The 25,253-nt window shown below is 42.5% G+C and overlaps 1 protein-coding gene and 2 non-coding genes across 3 annotated transcripts in view; 2 read left to right on the forward strand and 1 right to left on the reverse strand.

Annotated features, from left to right (window-relative positions):
- The window catches only part of LOC124552679 (carbonic anhydrase 2-like), a 208,128-nt gene that overhangs the window by 153,308 nt on the left and 29,567 nt on the right, over positions 1-25,253 (reverse strand). Inside the window, exon 2 of the mRNA XM_047127001.1 lies at positions 22,557-22,668. Within this exon, the coding sequence (XP_046982957.1) occupies positions 22,557-22,653 (97 nt within the window). The 5' untranslated portion in view covers positions 22,654-22,668. The remainder of the gene's footprint in view (positions 1-22,556; positions 22,669-25,253) is intronic.
- Positions 13,694-13,766, forward strand: Trnak-cuu. Its single transcript has one exon. It is a non-coding gene; the product is annotated as a tRNA-Lys (tRNA).
- On the forward strand, positions 13,844-13,917 carry Trnat-agu. Its single transcript has one exon. It is a non-coding gene; the product is annotated as a tRNA-Thr (tRNA).

Below are 25,253 nucleotides of genomic sequence, written 5' to 3' on the forward strand. Positions count from 1 at the left end.
AAGGTAATTTCATATTATTAAAACAGTAAACGTAAACGTTAGTGTAGGAGATTCTATTCTGAGGAGGCATTACTGATATTGTGAATTTTCTCACCCCTCTGATAGGGGACATGCCGTGGCACGACCATAGAATTGCCTTCAGCTGCCGTGATTCTAAGAACTCATTCACTGGGTCTATTTCCTGGCTACTTTGTACTGTTTTACTTTCTATGTGTTCATTGCAGATTAGCTTAGTCTTACTTTAACCGATTTCAGGTGTACTTTCATACTTCCTTTCATTATCGAAGCTTATGGTTCAAATGGCACTGAGCACTATGCGACTTAACTTCTGAGGTCATCAGTCGCCTAGAACTTAAAACTAATTAAACCTAACCTAAAGACATCACACACATCCATGCCCGAGGCAGGATTCGAACCTGCGACCGTAGCGGTCGCTCGGTTCCAGACTGCAGCGCCTAGAACCGCACGGCCACACCGGCCGGCTATCGAAGCTTATCTGCACTGGAGACAAACAATACAATGTCATCAGCACAACAAATCCGGTTCATACATGATCCATTACATCGCATTCTTTTCCCACTATACTAAAGACTTCTAATGGAAGCAGTACCGTTGACGTAACTGCTAAATAGGTATTTTAAGAATTGGATACACGTCCCAGTCTCCTCCACCCCTTTCTCTTTCAGTCACCTCATTCTCCCTCTCTCCGTCCATCTCCCTCCGTCCTTGAGCCTTGTTCATTATATCTGCAAACGAAACTTTTCTTGGGAACTGAAGTTGCTTAAAATGAATGGGTAAATCGACTGAGCTCACTGGTACACGGGCTATGAGAGAGACGTTTCCATCGGCGTCAGCGACATTATTTCTCACAGTTTTAGTCTGCCAACGGGCAGGATTACAGGATTTCCGACGATTCAGATTCCGTAACAGTATTCTGATCATAAGCCGATAGAAGAAAATGAAACAGCACGTTGTTGTGTATACAATTTTTGCTTAAAGTTATATACGAAGAGAGAGACTATGTATAGGAGAAACAACGTCTGTTAAATGCCCTGACGTCTTAGTTAAAACTTACCCCGAAAAAGTAAACGAAACCGCCCCACAGTAGACAATTTTTCTTCTTGCTTTAGGTTTTAACAGAAAATCTGCACACTGTTGTTTACCAAAAATTCAGACGCACATAAACTGTATATTTTTAGAGTATTACGTAAAATTTTGAAATCAATCGGTCAAGAACTTTTCGAGATTTTCGTGCGAACGTTGAACAACGTCTTTTCTTTATAAAGATATCGTATTGTGAAATAAAGTAAAATGTACCTATTCCGTTAACAGCCAGTCTACCTTCATCGCAATCTGTATGCCGACTTCCCCTGGATTCTATGCTTCGTAGTAAAAATAGTAAAGGATGATAACCAAGTCAGTTTAATTTTCGTGGAGAAGAACATCTTTTTTGACTCGCACAGCTTCTTACGTTCTCTCATGTATTGCGATTTTAACTTGTTTATTTTTCTCCATATTGTGGTGGGACATTTCGTATTTTCTGGCCAAATGCTCCACGGTATCCCCCTTTTTGCTCCTGTTTTTGTAGACGAGGTATGTCACACCCCAGAGGCATGTAAGGACCCGAAAATTTTCAAATACTTTGACTGTTGTCTAGGTGGCAGGAAAGTAAAAACCGCCTCGGAAAACCTATTGACAACAATAATTCGCGCAACATTGGCGCATGATCGTTTCGATGAGGAACATGAGACGTGTGAATTTTGTACCTCTACTATAATCGCCACCTGTCCCGATTTTGTACTGTTGTCCCTACTTTTGTATAAGTGTTCTGTGTCCCTACATGATACGAAGGGATGCACTAATGTCGCTGCTTTCTCGGTTTACTTTTTAAATTGTACCTTTTTTGTATTATACTGCATAATGTTTAATTTCATATTCTTCATTTTATCATCTTATCCGTGTAAAGTTCATGAGAGAACAACAAAACAATGGGATTAAAAGTCAACTGTTTCGACGCCTCGTTTTCATAATACATAGTATTGGAGCGACAGTTGTATTTATGAAGCGACCGAGTCAAGGAGTTCTGATATGTTTCGTACTTTGGCCGTTCCGTAGGAGCAGAACATTATTACCATTACGCTTATTTTATGGTTTTTCCAAGTACGATCCATATTTAAATAATTAATTTCGAACCTCGCCTTTTAAGGAATCGCTGTCCTAGGCATGAAATGAGAGATGGATTTTGATAGCGTTATAGATATTGTAAATGACAATAGTGTAAAAGTAAACGGTGATAAATTCTACTATTATATGCCGCGTTAAGAACTGTCGTTCAAACTTTTAAAACTTCAGATTTACCAGCAGACAAAAAAATGAGATCATTTCTTTGGTAAAACTGCAGCTCCAAACTTACGAAAGACATAAGATTTGTATTTCGTATTCCTTTGAGCAGCGCACACACAGAATGAGTGTCCTTCCTGATATAGACTTGTGGACTGATGAGCGAAACAAACTGTAGGTGAAATGTGTTGAAAACGAACTTCTTGTAAAAACAGACTATAATATATGCTTCTCTCAGAGTTCTGTCAGCATGTTCTACACTAGAAGAAACTTCTATAGGCCGGAACACTAGACAATAAATACATCTGTAAGTTCCAGGCTTAGCTCCACTAATTTTCACCAGTGTGTAAAATAAACACAGTTCATTTCTAAATATTTTAAGGTTCGAGTGTGGCGTTTGTAGCTAAGTTCTGGTGTGAGGACAAAGTCTGGCTAACGTTAATATGAATTGCGCATTTGCTGATTAAGTACTTACCACCTTGTGTGTGAAGTATCCTGACTTTTGACTTGCCAAAGGAGGTAGTGTCCAGACTTTTGACTTGCCACAGGTGGAACTCTACTCGCGACAGCCACGGAACGGGAGACGTAAATTCGCCTCGGTGATATTTCTCCGTGACATCACCACGACGTGTACACACATGACCAGTTTCGGCCATTTGGGATGTCTATCGGCTTTCGTGGTCGTATCGAGTTCTAAAAACTGGGAGAAGAAATACTGGATTTTTGTCTTCTTAATTGAAGTTATTGTTTAATAGGTTTTTAATTACAACGTATGTCCTACAGGGTGTTTCAAAAATGACCGGTATATTTGAAACGGCAATAAAAACTAAACGAGCAGCGATAGAAATACACCGTTTGTTGCAATATGCTTCGGACAACAGTACATTTTCAGGCAGACAAACTTTCGAAATTACAGTAGTTACAATTTTCAACAACAGATGGCGCTGCGGTCTGGGAAACTCTATAGTACGATATTTTCCACATATCCACCATGCATAGCAATAATATGGCGTAGTCTCTGAATGAAATTACCCGAAACCTTTGACAACGTGTCTGGCGGAATGGCTTCACATGCAGATGAGATGTACTGCTTCAGCTGTTCAATTGTTTCTGGATTCTGGCGGTACACCTGGTCTTTCAAGTGTCCCCACAGAAAGAAGTCACAGGGGTTCATGTCTGGCGAATAGGGAGGTCAATCCACGCCGCCTCCTGTATGTTTCGGATAGCCCAAAGCAATCACACGATCATCGAAATATTAATTCAGGAAATTAAAGACGTCGGCCGTGCGATGTGGCCGGGCACCATCTTGCATAAACCACGAGCTGTTCGCAGTGTCGTCTAAGGGAGTTTGTACCGCCACAAATTCACGAAGAATGTCCAGATAGCGTGATGCAGTAATCGTTTCGGATCTGAAAAATGGGCCAATGATTCCTTTGGAAGAAATGGCGGCCCAGACCAGTACTTTTTGAGGATGCAGGGACGATGGGACTGCAACATGGGGCTTTTCGGTTCCCCATATGCGCCAGTTCTGTTTATTGACGAAGCCGTCCAGGTAAAAATAAGCTTCGTCAGTAAACCAAATGCTGCCCACATGCACATCGCCGTCATCAATCCTGTGCACTATATCGTTAGCAAATATCTCTCGTGCAGCAATGGTAGTGGCGCTGAGGGGTTGCCGCGTTTGAATTTTGTATGGATAGAGGTGTAAACTCTGGCGCATGAGACGATACGTGGACGTTGGCGTCATTTGGACCGCAGCTGCAACACGGCGAACGGAAACCCGAGGCCGCTGTTGGATCACCTGCTGCACTAGCTGCGCGTTGCCCTCTGGTTGCCGTACGCGGTCGCCCTACCTTTCCAGCACGTTCATCCGTCACGTTCCCAGTCCGTTGAAATTTTTCAAACAGATCTTTTATTGTATCGCTTTTCGGTCCTTTGGTTACATCAAACCTCCGTTGAAAACTTCGTCTTGTTGCAACAACACTGTGTTCTAGGCGGTGGAATTCCAACACCAGAAAAATCCTCTGTTCTAAGGAATAAACCATGTTGTCTACAGCACACTTGCACGTTGTGAACAGCACACGCTTACAGCAGAAAGACGACGTACAGAATGGCGCACCTACAGACTACGCTGTCTTCTATATCTTTCACATCACTTGCAGCGCCATCTGTTGTTGAAAATTGTAACTACTGTAATTTCGAAAGTTTGTCCGCCTGAAAATGTACTGTTGTCCCAAGCGTATTGCAACAAACGGTGTATTTCTATCGCTGCTCGTTTAGGTTTTATTGCCGTTTCAAATATACCAGTCATTTTTGAAACACCCTGTATGAATATATGCTGCTTCAAAATATTGGGAGTATCTCGAAATCTTATCCTTACTGGTACGTTTTGTTATAATTAAATATAAGGTAAAGTTATATCGGCGGGTAAAGTCTTCAGCACGTATTAGTATGAAACTAATTCACGAGTTTGGAACGTCCACGAGGGAGTACTGATCGGGGTGTCATGTTTCGACGAAAGGTAAAGTAACAGCAATGGTTCATGTCTTACTATTTCTAATATTTTTTTCTTTACCTTCCCTTTTCTAAAAGGTGTTGGACCTTCTTTTTAATCCGATAAAAGCATGTTCTGTAATATTTGATCTTATGTATCACACATGTACGAGTGCTCTGTCCTATGAGAGAGTTTTCGTTGTCAATAATATACAAATTAAGCATGAAACACGCCAGTACCAGCAGAGATCTCGAAGACATTATCATGTGCTAAAACAAACTAGGTACCACTCAGAATAAAAAGGACAGGAAAGATTGACACATTTGAAAGGAACAAAAAAGCAACTTAGGCTCAGCCGTCCATAAAGTGTAAAACGAAATTTAGGAGCTAGAAATTTTAGGAGATTTATTTTCCAAGCAAGAACATCTTCAATTAAAGTGCATATGCAGACCCAAATGTATCCTGGTATTAGAACAGGAATGTTCCAGCTGATGCTTTTTCCCCTTGCGTTAGTTTCAAGAGCAAAGGAAGGAGTTTATTTTTATCGCAGTGAATTATAATTTTCTGTGAAAATTAGAACATACTTCACACAACCACCACACTTTAACCATTTAGAGAGATTATTATTAAGCACTTTTCGTAATACATATGTAAATATTTCTTTCTTTGGGCCTTTGTTCTGCACCAGCGCGGGGTCGGCCTTGTTACTACGGATTTGGCAGTTGCAGAGGGTGGCCAGATGCCCTTCCTGCCGCCACCCCGAACCCCCCCGGGATGCAAGTATTGTACCACAGTTGTCTGCGTCTAGTGTAAGTCGTGAAATAGTGCGAATGTGTTCAAATGTCTGTAAGACGTGTAACTGAGGCGGAATGGTGGGACTAGCCCGGTATTCACCTAGTGGGATGTGGAAAACCGCCTGAAAACCACATCCAGGCTGGCCAGGATACCGGCCCTCGTCGTTAATCCGCTGGGCGGATTCGATCCGGGGCCGACGCGCCTACCCGAGTCCAGAAAGCAGTGCATTAGCACTCTCGGCTACCCTGGCGGGTATGTAATACATCTGTAAATAACGAGTACGAAGTTGGCAGGTTCTCACTTTGAAATAAAGAAAAAAGCAACAATAGTGTCCAAAATCGCAATGAGTACACCAGCTGAAGGTAATGAGTTGCTCCTTTAATTCGTAGACAAGAATGCTTCAATGATACTCCGTATTTACGATCCTTTCATAGTTTCAAAAGAGTGTTATGGTAATACTACGTTTATTACTCTGGTGTGCAAACGACGTACAATTTTATATAGTAATTAGGCGACATTATGTTATGCATATTGTCCTCAAATGAATAAAGAGGTCAACTGAAATGAAGTCAATAAACACGTCAAATTAAATAAGATGACTCAAGATGTCACATATCCGTTTGATGCGCGATCTGTAAATACGTTTACATTTATTAACACTAATGAGGTGCACACACAATGACTGAGCATTTGTAGATGGCAATTCCTAAATAAACGTAACCTGGTTAGCCTCGTAATGCTTTCACGCTTGGAATTAATCAGATATTAAAAATAGCAATCAGAACATTATTTCAAAGAATAATTATAGTGCCTTTAGAATAAGTTGCGACTTTTGACGGTTCGGTTCGGGGCGAGTGGAGGGAAGCGTGTACGGGCCGCGTCGGCCGGTGACCGCAGTATAATGGCAGGCCCACTCGCTCAACTGAACAGCAAGTCGCGCGAGCCAGCTGATCTGCGATCTTTCTCAAACGATTTTAAAGAAACTGTTCCGTAGTAAATTCTGATTCTCGCACATCTTATAGTTTAATTCGTAAGCTTCATGATGAACCCCCCCCCCCTATCATTTCGCTAATGGTTATAGTTACTGTAGCATTTCGATATCAGGTAAACTATTCCAAAAAATCCTTAGTTTACTGTGAAAAATAGGTTTCGCTATGAATATGTATTTTGAGAGTGTTACGTTTCATGTTCCTGCGTATTAAATGAGAGAGAGAGAGAGAGAGAGAGAGAGAGAGAGAGAGAGAGGATGGTGTTTAGGTGTGGTATGAGCGAGGTGGGAGTGGATGAGTACAGTATTTATTAGTTTTTCAAATTTAAGGATTCTTTAAAATTTTAGAAGAATGGGTTGTTTGCTAAATCAATTTGTTCATTGTTATGTATGAAAATTTCCAATTGTTCCAAGAGGTCCATTATGATTCCTTTGTCTACACTGTGTAGAATGTGAAGGTAGGTTTTTATATCTGTGATTGAATGACTATTTTGTACTACATGGCTCCCTGTCTCTCTCTCTCCCTTCTCCCTCCCATCCCTCCTTCCTTCCCCCCCCCCCTCCCCCTCGCCCCATATGTATACTATCCTGTTTGTTGACCAATGAGAAACATGCCAAACATAACTTCACTACCAGAAATATTGTCCTAAACACTTTGTTGTAGATTTTGTAAATAGCAAAAGAAAATTTTGCAATGTAAAAACATAATAATATTTTTTATAAAGAAAGTAATGTAACAAATATATATTTTATTACGAATGCCACACAAAACGAAAAATGAGCAATGAAAATCTCTGCCTCCACAAAACTCTTTGGAGACAACAACAGTCACAATCTTTGGTTTGTTTATATTTTGTGAAGTACGTGGGAGTCGCCGTCGGAGGAAAAGTGCCTGTTTCACTTTATATTTCACGATACTGGTAAGCACACATTATGTTTTCCAGAGCAGTGCCTGCCACAAGAATAAAAACAGTGAATAATACCACCAAATTAACCTTAGAATCGTAATATTCTTTCGACATACAGTGCTCACTTTTTCGTCTCTGTATTTGCCACGGATGCACGACCCCCACAATACTCCAAACTAAATTGTATCATCTCATGATGAATCGCCAGGCGATTCGAAACCGGTCATGAATAAATAAAAATTGAAGAAAAAACGGCGAATGGTTGCAGTAATTCCTGAAACGTGGTACGAGAGTGTTTTGCCGTATGATTAATATGCGAAACTTCCATATCTATCGCGATATTCAAGCGACTGCATATTTGTCAATGAAATAGTGTGATTATTGAGGACCATCGACAACCGGTGAAACTAGAATCGCTGTGGATTTAGCAACAGTGTAAGTGAAGAACTTACGTCCTTATTTTTATACTGAAAATGGACTGTTTCATAAACTATTGACCTGACTTGCACCTTGTTGGTAGTTAAATAATACACCGTTTCTGTGTTCTGTCGCAATTTCAATTGCATTAGAAAGTTATTGAGATGAATATGTCTAAACTCTGCTGTGTTCTGACAAAAAAGCAGATTCTAAATGGTTCAAACGGTTCTGAGCACTATAGGACTTATCATCTGAGGTCATCAGTCCCCTAGAACGTAGAACTACTTAAACCTAACTAACCAAAGGACATCACAGACATCCATGCCCAAGGCAGGATTCGGACATGCGACCGTAGCAGTCGCACGGTTCCGGTCTGAAGCGGCTAGAACCGCTCGGTCACCTCGGCCGGCAGCAGACTGTAACATGGCAACAAGGGAAGTTACATATTCCCTAATGTCTGCTCAAGTACTCTCTTGCTATGGGTGAAAAATCTAGACCAGCCCTGCTATGTAACATTTGCGGTGGCTTCTTTTGTCAGCATTTAAATCTCAGTGAGCGGGGCATCTTGTTGCTTTTTGCCGCGTAACTATTTACTTAGGCCCATATACTCTGTCGGATTTAAATGGCCATGATACGGAGGAAGCCTCATTAAACTATGCCCTTTGCGGTTAGCCAGTTGACCTGGTAACGTGAAATTTCTGCTTATATAGCACAACAAGTTCCCTTTGCTTTATACATGGCGGGTGAAACATTTCTTTGTACCCAGAGCAAAAAACTCTCGCTTTCCTCCACTGCATTGTTGGGGATTTATGCATCACAACACTGCGGTATGGCGTTTCTCCGTTACTATTGTCGAATTCCGAGGAGTGTTTTGCAGCCAGTGAACAGTGATCCTGGACGACACTTTTATTGCAAATCTCTTATTCAGATGATGGCCGGCCGATGTGGCCGTGCGGTTCTAGGCGCTACAGTCCAGAACCGCGCGACTGCTACGGTCGCAGTTTCGAATCCTGCCTCGGGCATGGATGTGTATGATGTCCTTCGGTTGGTTAGGTTTAAGTAGATCTAAGTTCTAGGGGACTGATGGCCTCAGAAGTTAAGTCCCGTAGCGCTCAGAGCCCTCTTATTCAGATGTACTGCGCTATTGTTGTTAATCCAACGCAAACACAAAACACTTCTTCACGATATCTGATGCCTACAGAATATTTCAATGCCACAAAATATGACTACGACAGCTGACGAACGTTGGCGTGATGCCACGTGGTACTGTTTACTCGTGGTGTGGCAACAGGGGCGCATTACCAGCCGAACCGCTTGTGGCGTGGTAGGGAGAGCCTGCTCGCCATTGGTGTTCCCCGGACAACGGCGTCACGTCTCCCTCTAGTGTGCCGAATGTCGAAAGTCACAACTAACTTCAATCGCACTTAAGTTATGGTAGCAGGTATAACAGATGTGAGGTTCGTGCGACGGGACACGGGAGGCTCACCGCGCTCAGGCACAACACGACCATGAAAATCGATTGACTCTCTAACGACCGAAATTGGGCACGGATACGTCATAGTGTAACGTTGCGCTTGTTCAGGCGAGCTAATCTGCCGCCCAGTATAACTGACGGATACGAGCGAGCCCGAATACAAAGACCACCAGCGTCGCCGAAAATCGGGAAAATCCCAGTTCCGGGAATGTTGACGGCAGTTCACCGCTGCGTGCACTAACTAATCATGTTTGTCGCTAGTATGTGTATCGCGTATGTCACAATTTTGCTTTCATAGATGCGTAAGTGCAACCTTTACGCGCTTATTTTTTCAAGCGATTCTCGTTCGCAAGTCGATAGTTTTAGTCTCCAAAGAAACACAGATAATTTCTCGCAGTGCGCAAATTAAATATAAGTAAAACGCTTTTAAAACTGTGTACGAAAATAAGGGAGTTGGCCGGCCGAAGTGGCCGTGCAGTTAAAGGCGCTGCAGTCTGGAACCGCAAGACCGCTACGGTCGCAGGTTCGAATCCTGCTTCGGGCATGGATGTTTGTGATGTCCTTAGGTTAGTTAGGTTTAACTAGTTCTAAGTTCTAGGGGACTAATGACCTCAGCAGTTGAGTCCCATAGTGCTCAGAGCCATTTGAACCATTTTTAAGGGAGTTGAAGTTCATTTTTCTATTTTTTTATTTACCATGGCGCAACAAAATGTATAATACACGCTCTAGAGAGAGAGAGAGAGAGAGAGAGAGAGAGAGAGAGAGAGAGAGAGAGAGAGACTGTGACTGTGACCGACGATGACATTGCCCTCTGTCATGCCTGTGACATCTGTGAGTGAAACTGGATCAAAGAGGTTTAGATGTGAAGCGGCAGCGATGTAATTTGAGGATATAATGATTCTTTGCCTTTTATACGAGCAGTACGATTATTACTAATTTCCCATTTTCTTCTTTTTGTGGAGAAAGTTGTTCTGTACCCTTGTGGATTAATGATAAGAGACATTTGAACATGGAAATGATTTCCTAGAAAATGAAATATTAAAAAGCAGATGTAATATAAGAAAGATCGCTGGAATTTGTAAAGAGCGAAAGATATCTGTAAATGAATATTGCTCTCTAGAGAGAGAGAGAGAGAGAGAGAGAGAGAGAGAGAGAGAGACTGTGACCGACGATGACATTGCCCTCTGTCATGCCTGTGACATCTGTGAGTGAAACTGGATCAAAGAGGTTTAGATGTGAAGCGGCAGCGATGTAATTTGAGGATATAATGATTCCTTGCCTTTTATACGAGCAGTACGATTATTACTAATTTCCCATTTTCTTCTTTTTGTGGAGAAAGTTGTTCTGTACCCTTGTGGATTAATGATAAGAGACATTTGAACATGGAAATGATTTCCTAGAAAATGAAATATTAAAAAGCAGATGTAATATAAGAAAGATCGCTGGAATTTGTAAAGAGCGAAAGATATCTGTAAATGAATATTGCTTCAATCTAGATGTCAAAACGGCGTAAGTTATTTCAAGCACTTACGAATATAAAATTTCTGGCTGCTATTTTTCTCCAGATATTTCAACTGTAGTTTCTAGCGAATAGTATTGCTGCTGTTGGTATAAGAAAGTCTTTGCAAATCGGAACACACTGCATTTTTGCACAATCGCGCATTTTTACCTGTTCCCTCTGTGATGGGTGAAAATCGCCCGACTTCGTGCCGCTCTGGAATGTTTACGGTCGCTGCCAACACTAGCTACGTACGTGTTCGCATTGTGCGCCGCAAGAATAACCAGCCGTTGTGAATATAGTATTGAACCGTGTACTATGTCGTGTGTAGTGACTGTTTAATGTTATTTGCAAATGTGAGCGAAGGTGCTGCACCTGGTCCTAGTAGCGACTGACCGTGAAGCAAGAACGTATTACACGTTAATTTCGTTCGCGTCCTGGACAAAGTCCTATACACGCGGTTTCATACATTCGTTTCACTAGCTGTAACCTCCACTGCATTGTATGACCTGTTAGTACTAGTAAGAGAAAAAATGAATTACTGGTAACTTTAAAATTTTAATAAATAATGCTAATGGTAACAATCTTTAAAAAAATATTTAGTCTTGTGAGTGAAACGCAATCGAACCCTTTTGTTTTTACCCTTTGCAAAATTTCACGTTATCCCTTCTGAGGTAATTAGCTCCAGGTTGGGAAACACAGATTTATCGAGACAACTACATTATAGACTGCAAAACCTACACCATACAGCAGCTAATAGAACAGCATAATAAGGCCGTAATTATTATCCGTTTATGAAAATTTCATTAAACACAATGTGAATTCACTTGTTTCTTACTATCAATGTTCTGTTCCACCTTGTCCAAATGTCACATAGTACTGTCGATTTATAGAGACGAGTTCTGTTGTTCGTTATACTCTGTTCAATCCATTTGCTGTAGCGTTGAAGAAGAATCCTTGCATTGCTCTAGTCACAATAGATTGAATCTAGCGGGAGGTGGGGGATGTGGGATTGCAGTCTCGACCCCTCCCCCTCATAACTACATCCATTTCTCCCTCATAACTACATCCATTTTCGCCCCACGCTTAAAAAAATTCTTGCAGTTGTAATTGGTATTACAACGGACTAGCGAACCCAGCAATACTTCACAATAGCTAAATATGTATGGGAATTAGATATACATCCTAATCTTTTTCTGTCTCCCTGTCTGTTCATCATCTCCTCCCCTCTTCCCCCCCCCCCTTTACCCATCTCTTCCTCTCATCTTGCTCCACCACTTCCCGCCCCTCTCAGTACCCATTTCCTCCCCTCCCCCCTCGTCTTACCTTGAACCTTGTTTATTGTTACTGCGACGAAACTGTGGTTGGGTATTGAAGCCAATTAAACTGAGTGGGATCATTGGTATTGGGATATAACAGAGACCACTTCTGCTGCTGCATCTGTGTAAATAATGACTTCAGTGACAATATTTCGCATAGCTTTAATCTACAAATGCGGAGTATTACGAAGTATCGGACGATTGAGATTCCTTAGCAGTATTCTCATCACAAGCCAGTAAGCCATAAATGCTGCTTTCCTATTTTCTATTGAAACTGACTGCTAGTATGAACACAAAACAGCATATAGTTGTGCATACAATTCTCGTTTAAAGTTACGTAAAAAGAGACTGAATATATAAGTGATTTCATGGTTTAAATGCGCTCCTACTGTAGTTAAAACTGACTGGGAGAAAGAAAACGTCACTACCCATTTTCACAGCACAGCAAATCATAGGATTATCTTTCTCACAGCCCATTTCAGACAGACAACCTTTACATTCTTATTTAATCGAATATATAGGTTATGCCCATCTGAATGTTAAATCGTGTAAAATTTTGCAGTAAGCCGGCCGATAACTTTTCCGAGTATTTTGCCAACAGTGTTTCCCCTTTAAATATTTTACATATTTTATATAATATGAATGATCTGAACGTTGAGTATCGTGTAAAAATATGGAGTTAATCGGTCAAGAACTTTTCGAGATTTTTGCTAATAAAAAGATTCTTGAAGCATCCTGTAAGCATTTCGAAGTAAATCAATAAAAAAATTCTTGGAGATTTTTGGTACCGGTAACAAAGCTGAACAACGATTTGTCTTTGTATAGTTGTGTAGATTAAGAACACACCTTAGTTCACTCTAGAGATTTGTATTAGTTCAGTCGTCCCCCCCCCCCCCCCCTTTCCAATCGAAATCTTGGATTCAACTCCTGAATCACATTACCTTCGTATAGATTTAAAAATGTTGATGAACGGAGCCTGCATAACATGACGGGGTGCAGTAGACTATTCGATTAGTTGAAGCACGATGTAGGTTTTACAGTATATGCCTAATTCTGTCGATAAATAGATCATGTCAGCTAAAACGGTTGTTGTCAGAAAGTATTACGGAACCGGTACTCCATGTAGCATGTAACTTCTGTTTCGAGTAGTAGCAGAGTTTAATAATCAGTACATGAATGTGATGTCAGTTATTAAGGACAAAATATGTGATAATGCGGCGGCAGTATATCTTTTGTACATACAGTTTTCAGGCGACATTTATGAGATGCTGATGTTTTATGATATTGTACCCTTAATAATTGTTTATGTATCGTTATCATGTTTCTTTTCGTTCCTTGTGAGGACCCTAATTTACACAGTCAACTGTATGTAGTTTAGCATGTAACGGCCTGTTGCGTTTGGAAATACAATAACTTGCGTACCACTGTAAGAGGATCTACAAATACGCAGTATGTCAACCGCCCGGCTAGCTCAGTCGGTAGAGCATGAGACTCTTAATCTCAGGGTCGTGGGTTCGAGCCCCACGTTGGGCGAAAATTTTTAATGTATGAAAACAGGACAGCGTATCGATTTTAACTGTCTGCTATGCAGGAAGTACAGATTCATGTGCGGCGCCGTGGCTTAGTTGGTTAAAGCGCCTGTCTAGTAAACAGGAGATCGAGGGTTCGAATCCCTCCGGTGCCTCATGGGTTGTAATGTTTTTATTAAGTAGGTGTAAGTTCTGGTATATTAATGACAAAAAAGAACATTTTCCCAACCTTGATGAAAAAAGAGAAAAAAAGGACATTAAAAGACTAGGAAACTAAATTAAAAATGACTACACACAGCTGCACGAACTTACATACGTTACACAGTACTTGTTCAAGCAGAACTGAAATCAGGACTCCAGAGCGGCACTAACTCTTCAATCGTAAATATTAGATAAAAAAAAATTTCCCACATATAATTAATTGTAAGCCATACACGCGACAACCAGAAAATAAAACCCGTATGGTGGTGTAGGTAAGCTAAACGTGCACTAGAAGTGGACTATACGGCAAGCGATCCATGAGTGCCAAACTGGACACCGAAAGTCGTAAGCTAACACCAAACATAATCTCGGTGGACACGACGGAAACAGGCAATTACGGTATTCTCATTTAGATACAGAGTATTTCGATGAGTCTAGAAATGTAGCTAGTACTGAAAAGTAGTCGATTAATATACTCATTCAGTAACAATTTCACTGGAGAGTATTTTAAGGATTATTTTCTCTTAGAATAAGTGTTTACATGAATAGGCCATTTCACTTGCCTTTGTGGAAGGGCATTTTTATAATACGGAGTACCAGAACTCCACCGACGAACTCCAGGCGGTTCAAGGACCCTTTCGGAGTGTCTTGGTCTGCGAAGGTTCGCTCTAACATAGTAATATAATTACCACTTACTATGCTTGTTGCCCCATTTACTTTTGTTGTGGAAACATCGGCACAACAGTGAAGAAGGCTTTAACATGCATCAATTGGAACGTACAACACACAGTAATGCGACAACATCCAGACGATGCAAAAGTATTGCATATAGGCCACTTCTCCATGATTAGGGCCCGGTTTCTAATGACATGAATTAATGATGATTATGTGTTTAAAGGGACTGAAGTACTGGGTCATAAGTCCTAACGACATAAAAAACAGCGAAATATGCAAGCATTCATGACCTAAAACTTAAATGAATATGACCTTAAAAATAAAATATGACTTTATATATTCACACTGTAATACAAAATTCACCAAGTTGTGAATATAATGATTACTATTCGCGGTCTTTAAGACTTACTAGCACTTATTTTAACAATGTCTGCATGTGTCTGGAGATTAGATTTGTTTTTCGTTCCATAGATCCGTGCTGAGGAGATCCTCGTGGATGTGGAACATGTCAATTTTTTTAAAAAGCTGAAATAACAATACTAATAGTATGAGTATGTACAAAACTGGAGAAAAAACATAAATTACCGTGAAAACAATAACACCTAGCCAAACAGTAAAACTGTGGTGTCACCGCCAGACACCACACTTGCTAGGTGGCAACCTTTAAATCGGCCGCGGTCCATTAGTATACGCCGGACCCGCGTGTCGCCACTGTCAGTGATTGCAGACCGAGCACCACCACACGGCAGGTCTAAAGAGACTTCCTAGCACTCGCCCCAGTTGTACAGACGACTTTGCTAGCAAGGCGCCATTATCAATAGATATTTAACCCTTGATGCCTGCACCGTCAGACCGATGTTCTCCAATTATGGATTAAAGTTAAGTATTACATCAACTACGTACTTTATTTGCTGCTATAAAGTCCCTTAACTGTTCCAGACCTCACGCCAGTCTGCGTGAGCTAAAAGCGTGCATTTCGGCCTCCTATAGCAACACGGTGTTGGCTCTTCTGCCAACACTTCAAAAACCATGTTTGTTTGCACGGTCATCCTCCGCAGAAAGCACAGTAATGTTTGTTGCACTGTGTTTTGTTTCTCCCAGACGCGTTTCGCCCTTCTCACTTTAAGGAGTCATCAGTGGGGTCTAGAATGATACAGTTTTGTTTTGATGTGTGTTATTTGTAGATTAGATTGACATCTCGTTTTATATGTAAACAAGAGATTACTTACAGCTCTTCGCGTTTTTGGTTGGCATCTTGAGTTTCCCCTCATCTGGTCGCCTGCTGGAGGCCGCACTGCAGCTTTAAGCGTACTTTTATGTTCCGACCTTTCTTCGTTGTCATTTTTCATTTCGTTTGCCCTTATTGTAGTGATGCACTATCAGTCTTCTGTCACTAATTTTAGATATTTGATCGAAAACTGTGATTTAAAGACGTAACTACTGTTTGGTTTCTTTACGTACTTGTTGCCAACTTAGCGAAGTATACGCTGAAAAATAACGCCTACCCATTTTTGTCATGTTTGGAACCGCGCGACCGCTACGGTCGCAGGTTCGAATCCTGCCTCGGGCATGGATGTGTGTGATGTCCTTAGGTTAGTTAGGTTTAAGTAGTTCTCAGTTCTAGGGGACTGATGACCTCAGAAGTTAAGTCCCATAGTGCACAGAGCCATTTGAACCAATAAGGGCAAACAAGATGAGAAATGGGAAGAAAAAAGTTCGGAACATAAAAACATGGTAATGTTTCGTGAACAGAGCTGTAGTGCGACGCTCCAGCGTGTGACCAGACCAGAGGCGCCAAGCAAAAATACGAAGAACTGTAAGTAATCACTTATTTATATAAAAATTATATTAAAAAAAATGAGACTTGGACTGTTTTAAAATCCACAAATAACGCACATCAAAACAAAATTGTATCATTCTAGATCCCATTGAATCAACCTTAAGGTAAAAAAGGCAAAACGCGTTTGGGAGAAATAAAATACAGTTCACGAAGAAAATGCGATTTTTATCTACTGCACACCACTTATTTAAAGTACTGCATCCGAAATTAGTTAACACGCCCTGTCTGTCTTCAATTTCTGCAGAGTTGCACTGGATGACATGGAGCGTTTTCAGGTTTTCTATTTCCATAGATCTATGGTTGTCGCTAAGCATAGTTTTGTACCGGAAAACGCTCCTCTCCACTTCAAAGGGCGCGCGGGGTAGCCACGTGGCTTAAGACGCCTTGCCACGGTTCGCGCAGCTCCCCCCTTCTGAGATTCGAGTCGTCCCTCGGGCATTGTGTGTGTGTGTGTGTGTGTGTGTGTGTGTTTTGTCCTTACCGCAAGTTAGTTTAAGTAATGTGTAAGCCTAGGGACGATGACCGGAGCAGTTTGGTCCCATAGGAACTTACCACCTCCACATCAAAGGAGCGTATTTCAAGGCGGTGAGGTCACTGCAAGCCAGCTTTGGTTCACTGTCTTCCAGTGTTTTGGTATTTTCAGAAAGACTGTCACTAACTTTGCACATTGTAGAATATCTAGGATTCCGCTGAAGAGCAGTTTGCAGATCGTTGCTCAGTTTGTTGTTACGTACGTAGATACATCATCCATTCCATCGAAATTTCGAAGGATTTTTTCTTGTTATCGACACTGATACCTGCAAGACATCAAAAATATTTGACAAACGGCCGTATCTTTTGATTGCAGTGATTAGAAGCTTTAATTTTTACACCGCAAAGGAACCGTAGACCATAGTATGCGACGTAAGTTTCAACTTGGTACGTCTACCCGTTGCTGAGGAAAAAGCGACCTTAAGGGACGGATGGCAAGGGATTTACCGAAGTGGTAACACCGGTTCCCATCAGATAACCCAAGTTAAGCGCCTTCCGGCTGGGCTAGCACTTGGATGGGTGACCATCCAGTCTGCCGAGCGCTGTTTTCAAGTGGGGTGCACTCAGCCCTTGTGAGGCAAACTGAGGAGCTACTTGATTGAGAAGTAGCGGCTCCGGTCTCGGAAACTGACATACGGCCGGGAGAGCGGTGTGCTGGCCACATGCTCCTCCATATCCGCATCCAGTGACGTCTGTGGGCTGAGGATGACACGGCGGCCGGTCAGTACCCCTTAGGCCTTCATGGCCTGTTCAGGAGGAGTTTTAACAGACGGATGTACAGACGGTCAGTCGGATAATAAATTACAAAAACATTGTATGGTGTCATATAATTGCCCGCATCTCGTGGTCATGCGGTAGCGTTCTCGCTTCCCACGCCCGGGTTCCCGGGTTCGATTCCCGGCGGGGTCGGGGATTTTCTCTACCTCGTGATGGCTGGGTGTTGTGTGCTGTCCTTAGGTTAGTTAGGTTTAAGTAGTTCTAAGTTCTAGGGGACTTATGACCACAGCAGTTGAGTCCCATAGTGCTCAGAGCCATTTGAACCATTTTTTTGTCATATAATTAAAAATTAACAATTTTCGGATCTTTCCCCTTATGTGTACTAAACCTTACTTCTTTCCATATTTCATGATTCTAGGCCAAGGGATTTAGATGAGTAAGTTTGCGAGTATCAAAATATATGACTCGTGATCGTATTTTTTGATTGTACTGAGGTAAAAGCTTATTTCTACATTGTCAGGGGTCCATAGGTCTTAGTATGTGACGTAAGTTTCAACTTCATACATGTTACGTTCCTGAGAAAAAGGATTATTAGCAGTCCGACAGACAGACGGACACAAAGTGGTCATATAAAGCTTCCGTTTTTACCGATTGCGGTATGGAACCCTAAAATCATCTTTGTTTTGAAACCGTGAAACAGTGGGTCTGGAGAGAGAGTTCTGCAACAACTGCTTCAATCCTGTTTCTTATGTGACGCAGATAAGCTGATAGCGGGCCAGTTGAAGTCTAGGGAGGCAACGAGTTCGACAGCAGCGATTTATGAAATGTGTTGTTTCACTGTATTGGAATTGTATGTACTGAAGAGACTTCTTATTTGTATGTCGTCATTAACTTCCGACACCGTTGTAAACTGTCAAAGTATTGTCATTTATTTTACTGTAATATATATCCATTAATACGATTTGCTTGAATTGTTTAACGATCCGAGAAAGCAGGTTTCCTAGGCACCCCATATTAGACGAGTGGGCAGGACACAACGCTTTTTTTTTTTTTTTTTTTTTTTAATAACGTAATTGCTCATAACGATGTTAATAAGTGTAGTTGAACATGTTAATGATTCCCGTAGTTCTGAATTTTTAAAATGGTATCCATTTATTAAATTTTCAATTGTATAATAAAATTTTATACAATTACACAGGATGTTCTACGAATCATGTCACACAGTTCTAGAGGTTGTAGAAGAGATTTCGTAGATGAAATTATACATAGGAACCGACGCCCGGAAACGTCATCCTACGACGCTACACAGCGTCAAAGTTATAGGGGCCGGCGCCTGTAAATGCATGTATATATACAGGGTGATTCGTTGATGATGTTACAAACTTTGTAACGTGATGGAAAACGATAAATGTATCAATTTGAGGTAAGCGTCCCTGTACCAGAAAGGAACGAGTCGAAAGTTATAAGCGTAAATCATTCTGATACCGCTGACAGTGGAATACATGTTCTTGCTAAGATTGTAGGGTAGGTAACTTTATGAGGTGGTAGTATGCACCACGATAAGAAAAAAAGTCCAGAGAGCACGGGCTTAATGCATACCTGAGGAGCTGTGGAACACTTGTATTGTATGGAACTGGGGACCTAGAAACGACGGAGAAAATTCGTCCTTGCCGTAACCCCATAACAGGCTCCAGCAGTCCACTGACCCCACAGCCGGCTCACACAGGCTTATTGTGCGGTTCGGCCCCCGGTGGACTCCCCACGGAACGTCTCACACCAGACGAGTGTAATAACCCCAAATGTTTGCGTGGTAGAGTAATTAGGGTGTACGCGTACGTGGAGACAGTGTTTGCACAGCAGTCGCCGACATAGTGTAACTGAGGCGGAATAAAGATAACCAGCCCGCATTCCCTGAGGCAGATGGAAAACCACCTTAAAAACCATCCACACGCTGGCCGGCACACCGGACCTCGACACTAATCCGCCGGGAGGATTCGTGCCGGGGACCGGCACGCCTTCCCGCCCGGAAAGCGGTGCGTCAGGCCGCGCGGCTAACCAGCCGGGCGGGCTTGTGGAACACTTACTCGTCCTCGCTAGTATGAAACGTATCTCCTCTATTTAACAAGCGCTCTTCGCTCTTAAGATATGCATGTTAGAGCCATTCCTTACTAGACTTTTTATCTAGTTTTTGTCCATACCACCAACTCTGAAATTTGCCTACTCTACAATCTTAAAAAACAACAGAACCACTGTCAAGAGGTCTCAGAATGGTTTTCGCTTATAACTTTCGACTCGTTTTTTTCTGGTACAGGGTTTCTTACCGCAAATTCATGCATTTATCCTTGTCCATCACCCTTGAAAGTTTGTATCACGGAATCCCCCTGTGTATACGTCTACAGGCTCCGGCGTCGGTAACATTGACGCTCCGTAGCCTCGTTGGATGACGTTTCCGGACATGGGTTCCAACTGTTGAGTGGTACTGAAGATAGGTAAATAAATTAGTGAAATCAATGTGAAGTAGAAATTAGAAAATAAATGAAAAACTTAGTTTAGTTTAGAAGAATCACACACTGGCAAACAGCGGGCAGAGCAGCAGTGACAGAAGAGCCAAAGACCATGAAGTCAGGACGTTCAGGAGAAGCCATAGACCTCCCCACATAAGCGGAAGCTGTCGATTCAGCCATCAGGGCATCGCCCGACCGTCTCACGTGTTTCTCAATTGTCACATGTGACCAAAGACCCTCGCCTACATTCCAAGAGCAAATGACCGACGTTAAGAAGAGGCAATGACCGTGAAGTCGTTCACCTCCAGTGAACTGAAGTAAATAAATACGCGAGACACAGTGGGCCCGACAGTAGTGTTCAGTTCAGTTTCGATGCTGAAGACCGTCATGCAGGAAGAGACTACATCGTACACAGAAGCACCGCCGCTGTAATGGAATAGCAAGCAGCAGCCTCGCCGCCAGAAGACGGAAGTTAGAAGGTATTTGAAGGCTGATTTTTACGTACCCGGGTGACTCGTGAGGACGGGAAGGAGACGGCCTCACATCAGCAGTCACCTGTGAGCTGGGATGAAGATCTGACAGCCGGAGACTGGCAAGCTGGAGTCCGTTATTCGAGTCCGGGACACTGTGGCCTTCCCCTGCCGCGCCGCTCCGCTGGCCGACGCACAACACTGACACACGCGGACGCATAGAGAAGAGAAACATTGGGACACCACATCCAAGGTATCACCACCCGATTCACGACTTCGTTCTCAATAATTAGACGGGCCACCTCACGAGGCGCATCTCCAGTTAACTGGGCGAAACAGCGACACGAGATACACACCGCCACGCGTAATCAGACGCCGCCGCTGCCGCAGCAGAAGGCTTCGCAAACGACACAGCTGCCGCTCTCCCAACCAGAACAATCCAGTAAGGAAACCATTGTACAAATCTTTCAATAAAAGTTATCTTATGTAAAAATGCTGTTTCATTCTACCTCACACTCGAGCCAAGGAAGAACCCACCGTGCCCACATGTTGTTAAGAGGGAAAAAGTAATTTATTTAGTGTTTTTCACCCTGACATGATGATTTAGAATCAAATGCCCTTTGCAGTAATGCTCATCCTAACAACTGACTAGCATCAAAAGAGGTTACCCAGTTACACTACGTAAAACTATCTCTAGAAGTGGGTAACATGAATTTCGAACCATGCTGTATAATGAGCCTCAATTGATGGATTAAAGGCTTTTAATCCGAAAACTGATGTAAAGCGCTATTTTTGCGAGTCATTTAGCACAAATCACCTCAGGTTCTGTCAAAGTCGTTAGAATGTAAATACAGGGCGAATCAAAAGTCCTTGGACACCTTCGTAAGTTGGAAGATTAAAGGGAGAATTGAAATGTGATGATGGGAACATAGGTTTGACATGGAGCCGCAACTTTTGGAGTGAATGTCATTCATGGCCGCTATCCTGAAATCCGCCATTTTGGATTCAAGTCATTTTTCTCAAATGGGGGAGGGGGGGGGGTGTATGACACATCAAATAACACTCGCTTGAGCTCTGGAATTTAGTGGTGGAATTTGTTTTTGTCTATCTTTAAAATGGTTCAAATGGCTCTGAGCACTATGGGACTCAACTTCTGAGGTCATCAGTCCCCTAGGACTTAGAACTACTTAAACCTAAGTAACCTACGGACAACACACACATCCATGCCCGAGGCAAGATTCGAACCTGCGACCGTAGCGGTCGCGCGGTTCCAGACTGTAGCGCCTAGAACCGCTCGGCCACACAGGCCGGCTTGTCTATCCTGTACGGTTTACAAGTTATTTATGTGGTTGCGGCGACTACAGTTGTGCATTGCACAGGATGGACAACACGTAGAACATGTGTTATACCAGTCGGTATGAAGGTAGTTTCCCAACTTTGAACATTAATAACCTCTAAACTGTACAAGATAGACAAAAACAAATTACACCACTAAATTCCAGTGCTCAAAGAAGTGTTATTTGATGTGTCATACACTCCCTCCCATGTAAAAATAATGACTTGAATCCAAAAAGGCGGATTTCAAGATGGCGGCCATGAATGACATTCACTCCAAAAGTTGCGGCCCCACATCAGACCTATGTTCCCATCATCACATTTCAATTTTCTCTTTAATCTTCCAACTTAAGAAGGTGTCCACGGACTTTTGACTCACCTTGTGTGCCCGTGAACTGGGCGGTGTTACCATCTCCCTCCGTGCCCCCGTTGTTTCTCCAGCGTAAACACGGCGGTGGTGCCCCCTGGGCAAGTCTTGAGTTGATACTGGCGGGAGAGAGAATGGGGAGTGCCCTACTTACCGGCGCAGCTGTTGTCGGACAGGATGCGCACCGCCAACTGCGTCAGGAGCGCCAGCAGCAGCAGCTGCAGCCTCACTGCGACACCCTGGGCCCGCATGGCTGTCTGCAGCACCTGCAACATACAGGATCAGTTTCAAAGTCTGGGACGCCTCTTGTCCAGTTACAGGCGGAACATAACCTCACGTGAGAAGAGACCAGTCGTGACTACACCGTCACTTCAAAGAGTTTCGAGCCTGGATTAATAAAATAAAGGGCAAATTAAGATGGCGGCTTCAGTGCATCAGGTGCTCCTACATAGTGTGTCCCCCCTCCCCTACCCACTTCAGTAGAAAGCACAGGCTTTCACACAACCGTGTGAAACTGTCAGAAGAGTCCTTCTTTGTTATGTTCAACTCGCTTGTCGTATCGCACTTTCTTTGATCTTGGCGAACCATCACATACCCATGCTGCACTTTGTCGTTTTGCAGTAGACTCATAAGCACCAAGCATCGTCACCCGCGATTTTTTTCCGGATTTTGCATTTCAGTCAAGTAGAAGTGTGACTTAATAGGTTTCTTGATCTCTCTACTCACTCAGTAAAGTGTCTTAGTACTAAGAATCGTTATTCGGCTATGTACCACTCTAATTGAAAATGTGACTCGCTAATGTCGGACAGTCTGCTTTATGCCCAATAGCAACTGATGAACAAGGAAAAGCTGAATACAGAAGAATAAGGAATTTAGTTAATAGAGAACTAGGAAAGCAAAAGAAAATTTTCTTGAAGAAATGTGCAGGGAAGTGGAAGAAAATATGCAAAACGGAAGAACTGATTTAGCCTACAGAACAGCAAATCAGTTCTTTAACAAACTTAAAACAACACTCTCAGGCACAATAGAAAATAAAGAGGGGAAATGCTGTTTGGTGAAGACACGGTGAAAAGATGGAAAGAATACATAGAGGAGTTGTCTGCCGGAACACCTCTTTCGGAGGAAGTAATAGGAAGAGAAGAGCAAGTAGACGAAGATGACAAGGGAGATGACATTCTGGGAGAAGAATTTGAGAGAGCTCTAAAAGAACTACGGGACAACAAAGCAACGGGTATTGATGATATCCCTGCAGAACTAATAAAGAATGCTGGTGGCAGCATGAAAATGATGCTGCTTAAACTTATTAGGTCCAGCTATAACACAAGAGAGATACCGACAGACTTCCAGAACTGTATCATTGTTCCTATACCAAAGAAGGCAGCAGCTACAAAATGTGAACAGTACTGAACTCTAAGCCTAATATCACATGTATCGAAAAGTCTCATAAAAATAGTTCTGAAGAGAATTGAAGAGGCGGTTGAGGATATGCTGAGTGAAGATCAGTTTGGTTTCAGAAGCGGATTGGGAACAAGAGAGGCGATTCTGGCACTGAGACTCGTTATCGAAAAGCAATTACAGGAAAATAAACTAACTTATATTGCCTCTGTTCAAATGGTTCAAATGGCTCTGAGCACTATGGGACTTAATATCTTAGGTCATCAGTCCCCTAGAACTTAGAACTGCTTAAACCTAACTAACCTAAGGACATCACACAACACCCAGCCATCACGAGGCAGAGAAAATCCCTGACCCCGCCGGGAAACCAACCCGGGAACCCGGGCGTGGGAAGCGAGAACGCTACCGCACGACCACGAGATGCGGGCATTGCCTCTGTAGACATGGAAAAGGCATCTGATAACGTTATCTGGCAAGAGATGTCCAGAGTGCTGAGGAAAAGTGGAATAAAGTACAGAGACATCCGTGTGATACTCAGCTTCTATAAGAATGAAGTGTCAGTGATTAGGAACTGTCACCATGAACAAGAGGCAAATATTAGAAAAGGGGTAAGTCAAGGATGTGCTCTCTCTCCTCTTATATTCAATGCTTACATCCAAGAAGCTATGGACCAAGTTCGAGAAACTACTGAGGTGGGGATCATGCTACGTTATGCAGATGATATTGCTATAGTCACGGAGACATAAGAAGATCTAGAGGAAGTCCTCAGAACAATGGAAAAAATTCTATGCAATCAGTATGGAATGAGAATAAACAAGACAAAAACTAAAGTGATGGTATGCAGTACAGGAGCAGAATATGAACCTCTGAGAATGATAATTGGAAGAGAGGAGCTGGAAGTGATATAGGAATTTACTTACCTGGGAAACAAAATCACAAGGGATGGTAGAAGCCGGAAAGAAATTTCGAGCAGAATACAAAAGGCCAAAATTGCATTTAATCGGAGAAGGAACTTACTCACCAGCAACAACATAAGTCTGAAAATAAGGAAACGTATCATGAAAGGTTTCGTTTGGAGTGTGGCCCTATGCGGATTGGAAGAGAGAAGATGGCTAGAGGCCCTGGAGATGTGTTGCTATAGAAGGATGATGATGATCAGCTGGAGAGACAAAGTAACAAATGAAGAGGTGCTTAGAAGAGTACAGGAAAGCAGATCTCTGTGGAGCCACATCCAAACAAGAAGAGACAAACTTGTAGGGCACATCCTACGACACAACAACATCATTGGAACAATAGCAGAAGGAGCTATTGAGGGAAGGAATCGGCGGGGGCGACCAAGGATATCGTACACGATACAGATCATGAATGATGTTGGATGTAACACATACGAGGAAATGAAGAGGAAGGCAGACAGAAGAGAGGAATGACGCTCTGCTGCAAACCAGCCTCGAATGAA

Source organism: Schistocerca americana, chromosome 10, assembly GCF_021461395.2.
Source record: "Schistocerca americana isolate TAMUIC-IGC-003095 chromosome 10, iqSchAmer2.1, whole genome shotgun sequence".
Taxonomy (NCBI): Eukaryota; Metazoa; Arthropoda; class Insecta; order Orthoptera; family Acrididae; genus Schistocerca; species Schistocerca americana.